Here is an 18,090-nt window from a genome sequence, read left to right on the forward strand (position 1 = left end):
AGAACACAATTATATATGATTTCGATGTAAGGGCTTATAACTATTTGATAAAAAGAAAAAAAAAACTTACTATAGCGGGTGGAATATTAAAATAGCTTAATATTACATTTATCCAAAAAGAAAAAAGAGATAATAAGAAGCTGGATTTGGGCCCGACTTCTGGGGCTGAACCCGATTTGACCCAAATTACCCTCCGACCCGCCCCTACCTGTGCATTCGGGTTCTTCAATCTTCAACAGCACATGAACCATTTGGATCTTCCAAAAACTCGCGCCGTCCGGGGCTAACCTCGCTCAGGAGAAAACTAATCCGTACAAAAACCGGTCACAAACTCTTAGTTACGAAGTCAAGGAAGAAGAAGAAGAAGAAGAAGAAGAAGAAGATAGAAGAAAGGAGCTTCTTCTTCTTTTTCAAAAACCTTCAATTTCTTCACAGAAAGCTCCAATGGCAGTGAGTTCAATCCCATAAATCGTCATTTCACATTTGTTTATATCGTCGATTGTTCATCTGTTTGTTTGTTTGGGTTTTTGCAGCTCGTAATCGCATGTGGAGAATCGTCGCCGTCCCACATTACCCTTCTGAGATGTTTGAATCTAACCCTCGACTCTATCAAGCACAACATTGCTCGCATCTTTGCTAACATTTTGTGCTGCCAAGCTAACTCTGATGAAAGCTCCTGGTAAATTTTAATTTTCTAGTCTTACACTTCACTCTTAGTCTGTTGTTTGTTTGCCGAGAAAAACTGCTAGAAAAGATGAAGAAAAGGCCTATACATATTGATGCAGATGATATTATTGCTTGTCATTTTATTGTATTATTATTAATCTGCTGTTTGTATCAGCGAAAATGAGTAAAAAAAAAGAGAAAAAAAGAAGCTAAAGAATTAATCTAGAGGACATTATTTATTGCTAGAAACCTCGTAGTGCTCTCAAATTTCAGCACATTTGCCTTTTTGTAAGGAAAAAAGAAGAAGAAGAAGAAGAAGCTAATATGCATTATTTGCTTTGTAATATTCATATGCAGGACTTGTCGGGGTAAGGATCTACTTCCATCCACTTTTGAGGATTTCAGGAAAAAATGGGACGAGAATTACCATGTGAGTGCTCAAAATTGGTTTTCAAAGAAGAAGAATTCCCGCGGTAAAAAAGATCCACACGCAGTTTGCAATGTGTTGGATGCAATGTTGAGGGATAGTTTGGAACGTCTCAAAACGATGAGGTCAGCTTTCAGTCTATGTACTCTTAGGATCAAACTCAAAATCTTATTTGATGGATAGGGGAAATGCTCAAATACAGATACATATTTCATAGTTCGTAACAAGCTTTTGTTAATTATGTGAAAATCTGCAGGGAAGGCATATCTATGGCAAATATAGGCTTTTTGGATTGCACTTTGAAAGCTAATTACACAGATTGCATGGCCATCATAAAGGTTTTATGTATAGATGGTAAGTTGGGAACAGCTTTTTGGCTTCGGAGAAAACTGATAAAGAAAGGCATTGTTCCTGATGTCTTGACACACAATTATCTTTTAAATGGACTCTGTAAAACTGGTGACTTGGAGAAGGCAGATTGGCTTATTAGGGAGATGTTAGAAAATGGCCCCTCTCCCAACTGTGCTACATACAACACTTTTATTAAGGGTTATTGCCGCCTTAATGAAGTGGATAAAGCTCTTTATCTTTTATCTACGATGGGTAACAGCGGTATTAGGCCTAATAGAATCACTTGCAACATAATTGTACATGCATTGTGCAAGAAAGGCCTTTTGGAGAATGCCAATAAGCTTCTAGAAGACGTATTAGATGATGATAATGACAAGACAACATCAGATCTAGTCATCTCAACTACACTTATGGATGGTTATGTTAAAAATGGAAATATGGTTCAGGCACTTAGTCTTTGGCATGACATGGTCCAAATGAATACCCAAGTAGATGTCGTTTCTTATAATGTTCTCATTCATGGATTTTGTCTGAGTCAACACATGGACCTTGCTTATGGATACCTTTGTGAAATGATCAAAAGAGGAATACTTCCTAGTGTTTTTACTTATAATACAATTTTAAGTGGTCTTTGCAAAGGAGGAAAGTTAGAGGAGGCTTGTTACGTCCATGGACTTATGTCAAGAATGGGAGTTACTCCCGATCAAATTTCATACAAACTAATTGTTCGGGGCCTATGTATTAAAGGAGATGTTGCCAGAGCTACTGAGTTTCTTCTTCATATGCTAGAGAAGTCAATGGTGCCTGAGATTCTAATATGGAATACTATCATTGATTGTTATGGAAGATATGGGGATCTTACTACTGCATTCTCTGTTAAGGATCAGATGCTCGCTTTTGGTGTTAAACCAAATGTGTATACTTACAATGCATTGATCCACGCCCAAGTGAAAGGAGGAAATATTACTCGTGCTCTTTCTCATAAAAAGGAAATGCTTCTGTCTGGTCTTTTTCCTAATGTGGTCACTTATAATTTGTTGATAGGTGCTGCTTGTAACTTAGGCGACATTCTTTTCGCAGTGCAGTTATATCGTGAAATGCTGATAACAGGACTTTATCCAGATATAATTACTTACACTGAACTAATCAGAGGGTACTGCATGATAGGTAACATGAAGAAGGCAGAAGAGCTTTTTGAAAATATACAGGCATCTGGTTTACCTATCGATCATGTTCCATTTAAGGTACTTGTCAAGCAGTACTGCAAAATTAAGGAGCCTGACATGGCATTTGGCATTTACCAGAAGTGGCTGACGAGGGGGAACTGAGTTATCCTCGTGTATAAACTTTGACCATGCATACTGCAACATTGTCATCTTGGCTTGCAAGTCAAAATTCTTGGATCTAAATTCAACAGAATCCCTTCTGACAGTGGCCGTTTTCTACTTGTGGCAAATAGGAATCTTTCATATGTTTTTCCTGAAGGTATGTGTTTCCACAAATGTTCCATCACACTTTGAGTGATATATTTCTTTTAAGGTATTTGTGTTATTAATTTAGACTTTTTGGTGATTCTGGTCATCCATGGAAAGTTCTACTAGACTACTAACATACAAAGATGCTCGTCTGGTTTCGTGTTATGTTGAAACTTGATAACTTATATTAGGATGGATAAAAAAAGGTCTTGGTCAAGTCTAATTCGTGTCAGCCTAGGGCTTCAAGTTTTTGCGTTCATATTTTTGTGAGTGATATGGAACACTGACTGTTCTGTGCAAAAATCTTACAGGATCAAGTGGTTGACAGGTGGCTTATAGAATTGACCCTTTCTCTTGATGGTCATGGTCCTAAAACTGGGACCAAATCTGATAATTCCTTTCACACGGAAGCAGGATGCTTTAATATATACTTGTGAAGATCGGATGGACCCAAACATCCCACAATTTGGACCATCATTATAAGGAAGAGGTCCTGATGCTAGGGAGTATATTCAGCAGGACTTTGGTCAGAATGTTTCACGTATAGTTGTTCAGGTTGGTATATTCATCCTTTTCCTACCAACTTATATATACTTGAAACATGAGTTTCAGAATTATGATTCATCTTACGAGACTTTGTTTAGGGATGCATGAACTGTTGATGATGAGATTACACAGTTATTGAGCTGTAATTTGTACCTGAATTAGTCACTCTGTGCAGTCACATTCTAACACATCTTGAGAATTTGTACATTTCTATGAGGTTTCTTTTTGTGTTGAAAATTTATAGATAACATGATGGGACCGGGACGTGTAATGAGAACAAAATCCTTCTTTTGAATGCTTTACTCTCTCGTGTGCAGGTGTTTATACCACATATACAGCATAGATGGATACAGGATTGTTTGCCTCTGAGGTTTCATGTTCTATTCACCATGTTTTGACACCGTATTATTCACCCAGTTTGGGAGGATACAATAGATTCTAGGTTCTGGTTTACCTTTCCAAGAAGAAATCCGCAGGTTGTGAAATTGACCTGGACGTATTGGTTTTTTGTTTTGAACTTGTCATTATTTATAGTAAATGTTACATATAGATTACAAGGGAAGGGACCATAGAAGCTGAGAATAGCCTTATAAAAACAAACCGAGAATAGCAATAGGTATTGGAATTTTGGTCTCTCATTTTTTTGCATAATTCTGTAATGGCATTATAGAATTTTGTGTAAAACCAAGAGGTGATGTAATAATTGGTGATCAGATTGGTCTCAAATGGAATTCAGGAGGTTGCTCCCATGATGGTAAAACTATTATTTATTATAATAAGAGTTGGAGAGTTGAAACTGATTAGGCAAAGCATTATTTTGTTCCTTGGTGAACCATTAACAATGGGCTTTCTTTTGGGAACGATTTCCTGGCTTCTAAGTTTTAGAGTAGGTCTCAAAAGTAAAGATTCTTTCCTTGTTCTTCCTAAATGTGGCACCAAGGAAGGAAAAAGACGAACAACTAAATTCCCTTTAGTAGCATGTTTCTAATAACCAAAAGTGCTTCTCAAAGCTTTCGGTAGAAAAACTTCAGTGTAATTTTTCAAAAAAGCATTTAAAATTTTAACACAAATTTTAAAGTGCTTACTAACAAAAAGTGAATCATATAGAAGCAGTTTCAAACGAGTAGGTAGTTAGTTAGAAAATGAAAATGAATGATTTGGATAGAGAAATTAGTTATAACTAAAACATCCAAATGGGCCTAAAACCCAACTGCTTTCTTCATTTCTTAGTAAACTAGCCTCTCCACACGCGCTTCCGCGCCTGCGAGAGGCTTTTTTTAAAAAAATAAAAATTTATTTTAGAATTAAAAAAGATAATAGGTAGTTATGTTCCATAAAAATAGGCCATTATCTGATTTTTCTTTTCATTTTAATTTTCTTAAATATAAAAAAGTGTGAATTTACCATATTATTCTCATTTAATTAATAATTTCAATTCTTAATGTTTGCATTAACCAATGACATTTTCTGGTATTTTGAATGTTTCACCATTCTCTGCCTTTTGCTTTATATATATAGATTAAGTAGAGCCTATAACCCATTTGAATTAAGAAAAGATTGAATTTCATTTGCATCTTCAAAACTTTTTAACAAAAACTGCTCACATTTAAAAAGAAAAAAGTGAAAATCTGTTGAGAAACTGAATTAAATATAATGAAATAATGAAAAAGGTCGTTGAGTAAAAAAAGAGCAATTAGACTTTTTGGCGGGGGATTCTAATAGGCCAGCGCGGTTTGGAGAGCTGGCGTTGGGGTCGGTCGTGCGATCCAAAGAAGAGGGTCCGTTGTCCGGTGTGGGCCCCAGTCACCGTGCGATCCGGCCCCGCGTTGGAGGTCTTGCGGTGCGTCTAATTGAATATTTGCGTGTGAAAAAAATAAAACCCAAAAAAAAAAAAAAAAAAAGGGAAGAAAACGAGAAAGCAAGCAAAGCCCCATTTTTGAAGAGGACGCCCTTTCTCTCCTTCATCCTTTTTCCCTCGACACTCTCACTCCATCGCCGATACTCTCTCTCTCCATCATCGATCAAAGCTCTGCGTTTGCGTTGCCCTCACGGACTTCTCTTCCTTGTCGACTTTCATCATTACTTTCCCTCGCTCTCTCCGCCTCAAAGATCTGAAAAGCCAAGGTTGGTTTCTACTTTCAAGGTTCTCTCTCCCACAATTTTTCGTAATTTTCCAGATCTGATTTTGATTTTTTATTCGTCTCTGCATATTGCTTTTGCTTATTGATGATTGATTTGCTATTCGCTTTCAATTCAAAAGAGCAATTTGAAAGGGTATAATAATGGCGGACGACAAAGGCGTCGTCGGAGAAGCCAACAAGAAAGACGCGGCAACTGTTCCTGAGGTGGTTGCGAAGAAGAAGCGCAAGGGACTTTTCTCCAGAATGTTCAGTGGGATCTTCCGATTACACGGCGATGATTTCGAGAAGCGGCTCAAGTACATTTCCAAAGAAGAAGCCACTGTCCTTGCTAGAATGCAGAGGAGGTCCATAACGTGGAGGCGCATGAGCAGACATCTCATTCTATTCTCTGTCTTATTTGAGGTATTGGAATGTCATTCATAGGACCCATCAATTAGGACTTTGTTGCAGCAACTGGGTTTTTTTTGGCTGATTAAGAATTCTGAACTTTTGTGGCAATACTATCTAGAATTGCACCATACTCATCGTCATGTTTATTGGCATATAGAGTTTGAACGAGTTGGGCAAGTGAAATATTAGAAGGGAATGATATGTGTTTGCGTACTTTTGTCATTTTCAGATTATTGCAATTGCTTATGCTATAATATCAACGAGAGCAACAAATTTAGATTGGAAGATGAGGACATTTCGAATTCTTCCGATGTTTCTTCTGCCTGCTTTATCTTCTCTTGCGTATTCAGCATTTGTGACCTTCACAAGAATGCGTGAGTATCTTAAACCTTGCAACTTCCTTAATTTTTAATATTCATGTGACGATTCTAGTTATTTTATTAATATCTGAGACTTATTTTGCAAAAGGTATATGGTTCCATGGTTGTCATAGTGTCTTGGGTTGGGCTTGTTAGGAAGCATTTTGGCTTATTGGTTCATCATTCCGTGGTTTACTTCTTACTTTGTTTATTGAATTTGTTTGAGCTTCATAGTACATTCTTTGTGCATGGGGTGTGTAGCTTCTCCACGTAAGACATTTGGAGTAAGAAAGGTCCCCTCACACAGGCCCATCACACATTAAATTGTTGGTCATTTGTTAGACTATTTTTGTTGAAAGTCACTGAGGACCTGTCCTTTAGACATCGTTCCTCACAGGGGGACTTTTCGTGCTGACTGGTATTTTAATTGTGTGCCAATTTCCATGCAAGAGGAAGTTCTTTTTAAATTTATTAGTTGTGAGTTTGAACTGTTGGAAAATAAGCGTTATGAAATTTGGGAATTTTCTTGGGAATCGTTTACGAAATTCGCAAATCTTTGAACTGGAATTGGGCACAGTACTGGTGGGTGGCTAGTTCATAAAAGATACCTGATCTACAATGTCTGAAGTTCAATACTGTTTTCAATATGTACACATATGGTAAATATCATGCATATTTCTTTGAGCAAAAGTCTCTTTCCAGGCTGTACCTATTTTGATTGTCTTGACATGTTAATGTTTGATTTATGTATGCTTTGAGTTTATGCTTAACAGCTTCCATGCATACCTGTATCTTAGGAAGCACAAACTGAAACATCAGGCATGTTTTTTAGTTGTTTAACACCATGTCGGTGCTGTAATGGACCATTGGAAGAAAGCTAGAAAAGTAGACCTATGACGTTTTCATTAGTTCATTGCTGTTGTTAAAAATGTTTGTTGAATAATTTGGATGATTGGTTGTATGAACCCATTCTTTTTCTATGAATCAAGTTTTCCAATCTAATGCGGAAACTTAGTGACCATTACTTGTCTAAAGTTGATGTGTGCATGTATTAAAAATCTGATATCTCAACCTTTCAATGTATTAGGTGATCGCAAGGACGCCAAAACCCTGGAAAGGCTTCGGGCTGAAAGGCAAGCAAAAATTGATGAACTAAAAGAGAGGACAAATTATTACACTACTCAACAGCTTATTCAGGTAATTATTAGAAGCAAGTTTTGTTGTTATATTGCATTCGTTATCTGTCTTTATGCCTCATTATTGAATTCTCTTTGGTATTCTTTGTTAGCTTGTTGAACTTTTATCAGGTGAATAGGGTAGCTGTTGATGCCTTTTGCCCCTTCCTCTCATTTGACTGTGTTAATGGTTGTCTAGAGTTTCTTAAATGATATAGACAAACACTGTTTGGAAGAATTCCAGGAGGTCATGTAAAGTGGCCTTAAGAAACCATTCATTTAGATTGATTGCAAATTCTCAATAGTCATATGGCATACTTATTTCTATTGTAGTTGGCTGAATCAGTTTTTGCTTCTCTGAGAGAACATCTCTTCAAAAAAAGCACTGTAATGAACAAGACACCTGTGCCCTTTATGCTGGGTTTTATTTTATTTTATTTATTTATGTTTTTAGGGGAACTCTGCAATGGTTTGTGTTTGAGTAATGGTATATGTGATGATGTACCTTGCTTGTCCCCCTCTGTTTTCTTGGTTTGAACTTAAGTTATATTCTTTTATGCAGAGATATGATCCTGACCCAGCAGCAAAGGCAGCTGCTGCAACTGTCCTAGCATCTAAGTTGGGTACAGATTCAGGTCTGAAATTCTACGTGGGAGATGAATCTGAGATTAATGCCTCAACAGGGAAAAGCTATGATGTTGAACTTGTCCATTCTGGTGAACTTCGAAACCGTAAACCAGTACACACCAGATCTAATAGTACAGGGAGTGTCCCATTGACTATTCCTGAAGAGGAGGCACCTCATTCTGCAAGGTCTGACGGTCATCAGGCTTCTGAGCATAGTCAACTGATTGTTAGTCATCATAGTCCTCAGGGAGCATCCCCACAGGATGGAGGATGGATTGCTCGGATTGCAGCATTACTTGTGGGTGAGGATCCAACACAGTCTTATGCGCTCATATGTGGCAACTGTCATATGCACAATGGTAGGTTTTCTGCATCCTGAGTAGGCACTGTTGCTTTTTCATGTTTTCATAGAAGCAAGTGAAGGAAAGGCCTGATTATGGTGCACACTCATGCACTTTCCTCACTACCAGTTGTTTTCTTTCTTTCTTGTGGTTGAAATAATGATCTCATACTTTTTTTGTCTCTATGCAGGGCTTGCTAAGAAGGAGGATTTCCCATACATCACTTATTATTGCCCGCACTGTCACGCCCTAAATCAGCCAAAACATTTGGAAGGGCATGTTTCTGGTTCTAACACGCCTATCACCCCTAGTTTGAGCTCTTTGAGAGCAGGGGTCAGCAGTGAGGCAACAAACCACGCTGGTGACCCTTTGGATGACAGTGTACTCACAAGTACCAGCCCTGTTAGAGCTGGTTCAGAGATTGAGGAAGAAACCGAAAAGCCTGCGTCCGGCGATACAGTTAGTTTAGAAAAACATGAGTAGGGTTAAGATGTTCTTTTCCTCAATTAGGCCTTCTTTTCCCTTCGCTTGTAGGTATGGGGTTTATTTTCTGTTGGATGAATTTACGGGTTTGCCTATATGCGTGGTCGTGTACAAGAATATGTTGAGTTGCCTTGCCGATAAACTTTTGGGGCTTTATGATCATAGAATACATGGATTGATTGTAATCTTGTACATCTTGTGAGTTTTTCTCTTCTGGTTCAATTGTTGGAGCTGGTCCAAATACCTTTCCAGATTGGGAAAGCTGAAACTTAACTGCTGTAGTGCAAATGGTCCAAAGGGAGTCTTTGCTGCGGTCATTTTTTATATTTTTCATATTTTGAGTTGTAATTTTTATTTTTTTATACAAGTGGAATCTAAACTGTGGAGTTCTCATACTTCTTTGTTCAAAATAATAAAGGAGAGGAGGAAAAAAAAAAATTTAGCAAATTTGGTTAGGAACGAAAATGATCGACGGGATATCATAAGAGAAACCATATGAAATTAGATCCTCAATATTTCTTGGAGAAACCATATGAAATTAGATCCTCAATATTTCTTGGACGGGTTATTCTTTTGTTGGGTCTTTAATGGGTTACCGGGGCTGGTTGGAAATTTTTTTTTTTTTTTTTTACAAGAATGTGGAGTTTTTCACACATACAACCAAGATGTCATAAAGGTTCAAACTTAAAACCTCTAATTTGCAAGTCAAAACTCTTTTTCATTAGACTAGTCCTCTTGACAAACATTAAACATGATTGATTCATTTTCTTAGTAAAAAAATATTGAGGTTTTTTTATTTTTTATTTTATTTTATGAAATAGAGGTTTTTCCTTTTAACTACGTAGTCTCACCTCATTTTTTACCCAAAAAAAAAACTCTTACCTCATTCCACTCATTTGATGACACTTGGACTGAGGTGGATGGTTAATAATAGAGCGGTAATTTCAACTGATGTGAGACTGTAAAAGTCATCTCAGATTCTGACTGGATCTTGACCAGCCCCCGTGCTCGACTCTCATTCAAAGCCCCCAAAAAAAAAAAAAAAAAATTCTGTCCGTCTGTCTGTCTGTCCGGCTCCTCCCTCTCCTTCCCTGCGTGGCTCAACCCTCTCTTTTCCAACCATTTTTAATTTTATTTATTTTATAAAAATAAATTAGGAAAAAAACAAACAAGACCAAGTTTTGTGTTACCAAAATCGAAGCCATTCCTCGCACGCTGACCTAAAAAAAAACCCCAAAATCATATATTTTTATTTTTATTCCTCAATTTCTCACCAAAGGCTCGTCTCTTTCATCTTCCTCCAAGCTCCAGCTCCAAGGGTCCACCTTCCTCTTCCTCCTCTGCTCCTCAAACCTCAGAACCAGGTACCTCTTGAGCTATTTCTCTATTGATTATATGTTTTTTTTTTCTAATTTTCTTCTGCTTTAACATGCTTGGATATTGTGATTTGATTACTTTTTTTGTTGTTGGTTTCGATCAGGTTGTTTTTGTCGTTCTTGTAGTTTCTAGGGTTATTTTTTCTTTCTGTTAATTTCGTTTTGTTTGTTCCTTTTTCTTTCTGGAAACTGCTGCTTGAAGATCATTTTATTTTCATTTGCTTATTATGTATTCGTGACTAGCTTTGAGAATGCACGATGGAAGTCTTTGCATCTGAATTTTATCAGAATGCAAGCTTCCGTTGTGTTGTGACAAACAAGGTACAAGGACATGCTTTATCTGAGAGTATCAAAAACTGTATTTCTCCAAAGATTCCGAAAATTATAAAAATAAATAGACATGGAGCCATTAACACTTAAAAATTAGTTTTCTAATGACCCTTAAACCCAGTATCCCACAGCGGTGATATGGAACGCATTGGGCTAGTATATAAACTGCTTGTACACTTTGACTACAACCTATTGCAAAAAAGATCATTGTAAAATGATTTTAGAGAGTATAGTTTGTGACTGTAATTCTAGATTCTCTCTCTCTCTCTCTCTCTCTCTCTCTCTCTGTGTTTGTGTGCACATATCCTTTGTAAAATTTTGAAGAATTCATGTTTTGCATTCATGCCCATTGCAGGGTTGGTCGGTGGTTAAAATGAGCCGACCAAGTACACGCAGTAAAAATAAAAGAAATAGACAAGGGGATAATGTTGACACCACTTCTGAAATATTGAGGTAGAAAGTTTTTTTGGTTTATGTAAAAGAAGTTATTTCTGTTGCTTGATGTGCACCTTTGTTATGTGTTGGCTCACATTATGGTTGGTATTGTGTAGGAAAATACATGCAACAGGTGAAGTAACAAATGAGGATATAAATACGCTATATAAAATTTCAAAGCCAGTTTGTCAAGGTTGCCGTGTGAATACTAAAGATAACCCAAATTGCTTTTGTGGGCTAATTCCACCTCCTAATGGAAGTCGGAAATCTGGCCTATGGCAGAAGACATCAGAGATTATGCAAAATCTTGGCCCAGACCCTTCTCAGGATCTTCGTCCTTCTGCTGATTCTCCTGCAGGCCTCACAAATCTTGGTGCAACATGTTATGCTAACAGCATACTTCAATGTTTGTACATGAATAAATCCTTCCGTGAAGGTATCTTCTTGGTTGAACCTGAGGTTTTGGAACGACAGCCAGTGTTGAATCAACTTTCTCGGCTTTTTGCACAGTTGCATGCTAGTAAAATGGCTTTCATAGACTCATCTCCATTTGTAAAAACGCTGGAGTTAGATAATGGAGTTCAACAGGACAGTCATGAGTTTCTAACGTTACTTCTTTCTTTACTTGAACGTTGTCTGAGCACCTCTAAAGTTACAAAGGCAAAATCTATTGTTCAAGATCTTTTTCGTGGAAGTGTATCACACGTTACCAGGTAAAACCAAATCTGATTGGAGTAGAATTATACTTCTTTCAGATAAGGCCTTTCTCTGTGTTATTTTTATGTTCTTTTTGCATTATGGGGATTACCAATTGATGTTTGTCAATTGTTTAAAATGTCACACAAACATTGTGGTGTCTTCTTATTTCGTTTGGATAGGTAGTGACTGAGTTCATAGAATGATGTAAATTATCCAACCTGTCTTTAAAAAATTTAATGGGATCAAGATACCAATGAAAGTGATACACAAGGGAGCCAATAACAGTGGAAATGAAAATTGTCAAATGATTATTGACTGATTAGCGGTTTTTTTCCTAATGCGTTCTTGCCATTTTCTTGTTGATGTTAGCCTTTTAAAAAAAAAAAGTAAATACTTCCCCTCCATTAGAAAACTATTTATTCCCTTTTTTTTTATTTTTTTGGTAAAAGAATTGTGAATGAGATTTGTAATGTTCATATTTCTCTAGATGGACTTATAAAGTTCTTGGTCCTCTTAGTGACTGGTGTGGCATTAGAAATACTTCTGAAGTTTGTTTAATATTTCCGTCATTTGTAACTTTTGAAGTCTTTAGCTGTGCTTCTTTTTTTTCATTTTTTTCATTTGGATTATTTTTGTCATTATGTTTGTGCCCCGGCAGCAAATGTTTGAGTACATTTGCTTTTTCATATAAAAGTGACTCCACAGTTATTCCTTCAGCTGATCTCACATGGCTATTATTTTATCCTTGCATGTATGTAGGTGCTCACAATGTGGAAAGGACTCTGAAGCTTCTTCCAACATGGAGGATTTCTATGAGCTGGAGTTGAATGTGAAGGGTTTGAAAAGTTTGGATGAGAGTTTAGATGATTATCTTAGCGTTGAAGAGCTTCATGGAGAGAATCAATATTTTTGTGAGTCGTGTAAAACAAGAGTTGATGCTACCCGAAGCATCAAGTTGCGGACATTGCCTGATGTTCTGAATTTTCAGCTTAAGCGTTGTGTTTTCCTTCCAAAGGTAGTTATGATATTCTTGAGAATGTAGAGTTTCCATTTAACTTGTTGATGAGCACAGAAAAGCCATCTAAGCTATGTTTTATGTAATACACATGCTTGATATTGATGCAGATTAGAGGTTGTACACTTGTTGGTTATATGGTTAGTTATAGAAGTTGTGGTGATTGGCTTGTGGTTATTAGTTATTTTAATATTTTCTTCTCTATTGATTTGTGTCAGTAGACGACAACAAAGAAGAAAATTACTTCTGCATTTGTTTTTCCTGGAGTACTTGATATGAGGCAGAGGCTATCTGAGCCTTCTCAGCTTGAATCAATATATGACTTGTCAGCCGTGCTGATTCACAAGGGGACTGCAGTTAACAGTGGCCACTATGTAGCGCATATCAAGGATGAGAAGGCAGGACAATGGTGGGAATTTGATGATGAGCATGTTTCAAATTTAGGTTCTCACCCATTTGGAGAAGGCACTTCAGGTTCCAATACCAAGCCTGTTAATGTTAAACCTGAATCAGTTCATCCATCTCGCACAGGACAAATTAATGCTGTTTCGAATGGTGATATTGTGGATGTCAGTCATCAACAACCTACGGAATCTATTTCTGGTCATGTGGAGACGTTTTCATCTAGTGATGCATATATGCTGATGTATAATCTCAGGCGTTGCCGAAAGGATGATGAGAAAGTGAATGTAGAGTTTAATGCCAATGATAGGAAGATAGAAGGTGATATTGTTTGTAGTTCTCTTCCATCTCATCTTTGTGAAGAGATTAAAAACTTTAATGCGTCATATCTTGATGCTTGCCAAAAATACAAATTTAAAAAAGAAGAAGAGATGAATCATATCACAGAGCGGAGACAGGAAGTGCGTTCAATTTTGTCTGAAGCGCCTGTTCGATCTTTGGAGGAATCCTTTTTCTGGATTTCAACAGACTGGCTCCGTCAGTGGGCTGATAACATGATTTCACCGTAAGGACATTCTTGCTGTCTTTGTTTATATTTCTAGTTCTTAACTTTCTTTCTGCTGGAAATACAATGTCAGGGTCTCTGTTTTGCATATTTTTCTGGGCTTACACAGTAATCACTTGCAGTGTTCTTGACAACACATCCATCCTATGTTCACATGAAAAAGTTCCAGCATCAAAGGTTGGCTCCATAAAGCGGTTGTCAGCTAAAGCATGGACCAAGTTGTTCTCTAAGGTATTTGCTTGAGTATTTTGGACTCACTTAATACTGTGTGAATGTTGTATTTTGTTTGTGGTTACATACAGCCGAAAATTGCATCTTGATGCTATATGTGATGAACCTGATGTCTTTTTCTGGTTTCTTATGTGTTGATGCTGTCAAATGTTCGTTTGCTTGTTTTATCTTTTCCATGTCTCTGTTTTTCTTCTGTTGCACTATGTGTTTTACTTCCTTTTTAACCGAATGTTGGTAATTTCAGTATAAAGGGGGCCCAATACTGGCCTCTGATGCCTACTGCCTGGTTTGCCTTACTGAGGGGGCTCGAAATGTAGTATGTGCTGACAGCTATAGGGATAGGAGAATACTCATGAAGCAAGTTGCTGAGGATGCACTTGCAGGGAGGTGTTCAGATGGAGAATATTTTGTTTCTAAAGCATGGTATGGCTGCAAACTATTCTGTTGCTTTTTATCCTTCCTTCAGACCTCTTCAATCTTCTGCTGCATCACATTTTCTTTTTCTATAGTAATTCTAGTTAGTTTCTATTTGTAGGTTACAACAGTGGCTTAAAAGAAAAATTCTTGATGCTCCATCAGAAGCTGATGCAGGACCAACAGCTTCAATTAGGTGTCCTCATGGGCAACTTATGCCTGACCAAGCCACTGGTGCTAAGAGATTGCTTGTTCCCGAGAATCTCTGGCTCTTCCTTTATGAAGATGCTTTTGCAGTAAAGCCTGATGATCACTTGGGTTGTTCAACGTTTCCTTTAGACTCTGCACAGTGTTCCCAATGCAGTGATGAACTATCTGAAGTTGCATGCATGGAGGATTCTTTGAGGTAATTTAAACTTTTACTCCTAGCAGACTGATAAGCATCTGTAATTGCGTTAACCAGTATTTGTGCTGCAGAGTGGTGAGGCTCAAACAGCGCCAGACTCATGAGAAATTACTTACAGGGAAAACTGTGTCACTTTCTCTGGATTGCAAGTATTACTTGATACCCTCTTCTTGGCTTTCGAAGTGGAAAAACTACATTACTGCAAGTGGCAAGAATGTTTCCTCAGTGGAGAAACCTGAAACATTAGAGGGCATCATGGATTTGCTGAAGTGTGAAAAGGTAACTTGCAACTTTTCTGCTCAGTGATTCTGTTGAATATCCGGCACCTCTGGTAGACCATAAATGGCGATATGCATGTTTTTTACTTTAACCATACTCATAAGTCAGACAAACTTACCATTGGTCCCAATTCAACAAGTTGAGGAATCCTGGCATCAAGTTATGGACTGATTATTTGAACTAAAAGTTTTGTTGCGCATTTGAGAACTATTCTGGTCCATGTTCAATCTGCCTTCTTTTTATTCAGTTATTAGTGTTATGAAATTATTTTAACCTTCCTCTTGCTTTCTTTCAGCATTCACGACTTCTAGAAAGGCCTGTTGATCTGGTCTCTAAACGTGGCTTAATTTCCCAGAAGTCTCCCCCTGTAAGTAAGAATAAATGTGTGTGTGTGTGTGTGTGTGTGTGTGTGTGTGTGTGTGAGAGAGAGAGAGAGAGAGAGAGAGAGAGAGAGGCCATCTTGAATGGTAAACTTGCAGCTTTCTTTTTTGATTAATCTTGTGTGAATGCTCTAATGTTGGAATTCTTGCTTCTTTTTTCTCTGTGGATTCTAGGTGGATGGGTTAATAATCATTCCTGAGAGTGACTGGAAATCCTTTTGTGAGGAATGGGGTGGTGTCCAGGAGAAGGGCATATCTGCTGAAATTGAGTTAAGTAAAACTGAAGGAAATAATTTGGCAGGGTCCTGCGAAGAGATGCCAATGTGTGAGGAGGATCTGAGTACTCCAAATCCAGTAAATGGTGAAGTTGAGTCTAGACAACTCCTGATTAGGACTTGTCCTGAGGTAAAGGCTTACCTTTTTTTATTTTCTCTTTTCTTGTCATGCATAGCGGAGGAAACTTGTTTTGCCTGTTCGTTTTTAAAGTAGAATTTGTCTACATTAGGAGCTCCAATCTCTGGAATCTTCGGATCTGTTGTCTTCTGGTAGGATAATTGGTTACTCCAGTTAACTTATGGAAAGTAGTAGCTTAAGTTGCCTTGTGGAATTAGTTCTCTCTGTCTCTCCCTGTCTATCTTTTAGTAATCAGTTTTGTTATTATGCAGAATTTAAGTGCCAGCAACATTTGCTAGATTGTTCACACAAAAAATCTACAAATTTTACAAATTTTGAGTGTGGATTACATCAAAATTTGCAAGTTACAAGGAGCATTTTTAAAGTTGTTCTTCTGATTAGGTGTCTCAATTTTCCTAGATATGTGAGGATTGCATTGGAGAAAGAGAAAGCAGGGAACTAATGCGGAAGCTTGACTACTGCAATGAGGACATATATGTGTACTTTATACATGGCAAGGAAGCTCCAAAATCCATTCTAAAACCATCTGAAACAAATTTTGATCCAGATCGCCGAGTTTCCAAGCGCTCTCGGAAGACAAAGACTGGGGATCAGATAAGCTTGAAAGTCTCTGGTTCCACAACCATATACCAGTTAAAAATGATGATATGGGAATCTTTTGGGGTATGCTACTTGAAGCTAACACATACATGCGAGCATACACACTAATGCACACATGCACAAACAGAAGTGCTATGTACACTTTTTGTTGGTTTACACATCCATCTTTCCAAGATTGAAAGTATCGTGGTTTCATTTCACAACTTGTCCTTTTAAGGTGGCACTCTCGTGTTGTGCCCCTGTTGTTTTCAATATATAAATTAACTATGAGTTAAAATTGTTTTGTTCCTGTTGGCATCTGATTACTGTTTTACATTATGCAGGTTGTTAAGGAAAACCAGGTACTTCACAAAGGTACTCGGATAATTGATGATGAAGTTGCTACTCTTGCGGACGTGAATATATTCCCTGGGGATAAGCTTTGGGTGAACGATTCAGAAATCCATGAGAACCGAGATATTGCTGGTAATTTCATGTTGTTAGTTATTTGGACATTCTTTAAAATATGGTGCTTAGGAAATGTTTGTAGTTGGTCTGATTGTAATGCATTGGCCAATTTCAATAACCTTAACATGCATTTTAAATTTTTTTTATACAGATGAGCTATCTGACCAGAAAATGGATGTGCAACACACTGAAGAGGGGTTTCGTGGGACGCTTTTGACAGCAAATGTTTCATCGCAAGTTGTATAAGATGCTTGCTTTTGCTATTTAATATTTGAATGTAATATGCATGTTTTTGTAGATATTGATAGAGGGGAGGTGACTTGAATATTTTTAAACTTCAACCTGCATTCTGAAGACCTGCATTTTTGAGGTTAGTTGCAATTGTACTGTCCAACTACTTTCTTTTTGTTCCATAAACTAGCTTGCTGAATCTTCTGTGTTACCTTTTCCTCTTTTGGTTTGTTTTTTTTCCCCCCTCTTCTTAACCTTATCTTGTACATTCTTTCTCTTCTGATTCCTTTTCCCTTATTTAGGTAAATTATGTTTTATGAGTTTTTTTTTCCATTTTAATTTTACTTCAATTAAAAATGGATAAATGCTCCCGCTGATTTTCAGGATTTGTTTGGGAAATCATTTTTTATTTTGACCCTTCTCACTCTTGTCTTTGTTCCAGAAGCAGTTGAACCTAGTAATTGTGGGCTTCCTGAAGGCTGGTCCCGTGTGTAATGTAGGTTACCCTGTCCCTTGCCTTTGAAGACATTTTGCCATATGCTGCCATGCTCGCTGGCACATCGGAAAAGGAAATGTGATGCGTGCCGTGTCCTGGTCGAATGTTTTGGTTCTAACCAGGTGGTCATTTTTCTGTTCATAAGGATGTTACCGTGCCTGTTATATATGCCAAACAATGTTAAGTATCATGGCATGTGTTGTCTTGAATGTAGATTTGTCAAAATTGTTTTGAGTGTGATGTTTTCTCACATAGCTAATAGCTTCTGCGGCTAGTCATTGTACAAGTAGGTTTTGTGAAGTGTTAATAAAGCGAGTTTCATGTGTTATTTCCTCTGCTTCAAATGTTACTTCGTCACGGGAAAGTAGATGAAATCAATCTTGTGGATT

General features: G+C 37.5%; 3 protein-coding genes across 5 annotated transcripts; all 3 read left to right on the forward strand.

Moving 5' to 3' along the window:
• Positions 1–239: 239 nt before the first annotated feature.
• On the forward strand, positions 240–4,278 carry LOC110774513 (Tetratricopeptide repeat (TPR)-like superfamily protein). Of its 2 annotated transcripts, none has more exons than XM_088244494.1 (6): positions 240–450; positions 534–679; positions 1,024–1,218; positions 1,350–2,983; positions 3,231–3,474; positions 3,783–4,278. In XM_088244494.1, exons 1-4 carry the CDS (start codon positions 445–447, stop codon positions 2,770–2,772), a joined length of 1,770 nt encoding a protein of 589 aa, XP_088100620.1. In that variant the 5' UTR covers positions 240–444; the 3' UTR covers positions 2,773–2,983; positions 3,231–3,474; positions 3,783–4,278. The 2 variants fall into 2 exon arrangements, with proteins under 2 accessions (XP_088100620.1, XP_021834747.1); XM_021979055.2 differs by having other exon boundaries at positions 1,350–2,929; positions 3,783–4,276.
• A 1,078-nt stretch (positions 4,279–5,356) lies between these two features.
• Positions 5,357–9,376, forward strand: LOC110774534 (integral membrane metal-binding family protein (DUF2296)). The gene is made up of 6 exons (XM_021979078.2): positions 5,357–5,589; positions 5,726–6,008; positions 6,226–6,370; positions 7,443–7,552; positions 8,093–8,516; positions 8,689–9,376. Exons 2-6 carry the CDS (start codon positions 5,748–5,750, stop codon positions 8,979–8,981), a joined length of 1,233 nt encoding a protein of 410 aa, XP_021834770.1. The 5' UTR covers positions 5,357–5,589; positions 5,726–5,747; the 3' UTR covers positions 8,982–9,376.
• Positions 9,377–10,005: 629 nt separating this feature from the next.
• Positions 10,006–18,029, forward strand: UBP26 (ubiquitin-specific protease 26). Of its 2 annotated transcripts, XM_021979108.2 has the most exons (15): positions 10,011–10,345; positions 11,043–11,140; positions 11,239–11,835; positions 12,581–12,836; positions 13,058–13,803; positions 13,926–14,034; positions 14,279–14,457; positions 14,570–14,854; positions 14,926–15,133; positions 15,429–15,500; positions 15,688–15,918; positions 16,327–16,590; positions 16,851–16,992; positions 17,126–17,344; positions 17,648–18,029. In XM_021979108.2, exons 2-14 carry the CDS (start codon positions 11,061–11,063, stop codon positions 17,218–17,220), a joined length of 3,264 nt encoding a protein of 1,087 aa, XP_021834800.1. In that variant the 5' UTR covers positions 10,011–10,345; positions 11,043–11,060; the 3' UTR covers positions 17,221–17,344; positions 17,648–18,029. The 2 variants fall into 2 exon arrangements, with proteins under 2 accessions (XP_021834801.1, XP_021834800.1); XM_021979109.2 differs by lacking the exons at positions 16,851–16,992; positions 17,126–17,344; positions 17,648–18,029 and having other exon boundaries at positions 10,006–10,345; positions 16,309–16,444.
• The last annotated feature ends 61 nt before the right edge of the window (positions 18,030–18,090 follow it).

Source organism: Prunus avium, chromosome 1 (assembly GCF_965620075.1).
Source record: "Prunus avium chromosome 1, drPruAviu1.hap1.1, whole genome shotgun sequence".
In the NCBI taxonomy this organism is placed as follows: domain Eukaryota; kingdom Viridiplantae; phylum Streptophyta; class Magnoliopsida; order Rosales; family Rosaceae; genus Prunus; species Prunus avium.

Bases quoted from the DNA above. Each gene is read 5' to 3' on its own strand.
- UBP26 (XM_021979108.2), top strand. From the start codon at position 11,061: ATGAGCCGACCAAGTACACGCAGTAAAAATAAAAGAAATAGACAAGGG. The intron at 11,141-11,238 runs GTAGAAAGTTTT...GGTATTGTGTAG, and splicing joins ACCACTTCTGAAATATTGAG to GAAAATACATGCAACAGGTG. The intron at 12,837-13,057 runs GTAGTTATGATA...TTGTGTCAGTAG, and splicing joins GTTGTGTTTTCCTTCCAAAG to ACGACAACAAAGAAGAAAAT.
- LOC110774513 (XM_088244494.1), top strand. The intron at 680-1,023 runs GTAAATTTTAAT...ATTCATATGCAG, and splicing joins AACTCTGATGAAAGCTCCTG to GACTTGTCGGGGTAAGGATC. The intron at 1,219-1,349 runs GTCAGCTTTCAG...GAAAATCTGCAG, and splicing joins GAACGTCTCAAAACGATGAG to GGAAGGCATATCTATGGCAA.
- LOC110774534 (XM_021979078.2), top strand. From the start codon at position 5,748: ATGGCGGACGACAAAGGCGTCGTCGGAGAAGCCAACAAGAAAGACGCG. The intron at 6,009-6,225 runs GTATTGGAATGT...TGTCATTTTCAG, and splicing joins TATTCTCTGTCTTATTTGAG to ATTATTGCAATTGCTTATGC. The intron at 6,371-7,442 runs GTGAGTATCTTA...TCAATGTATTAG, and splicing joins TGTGACCTTCACAAGAATGC to GTGATCGCAAGGACGCCAAA.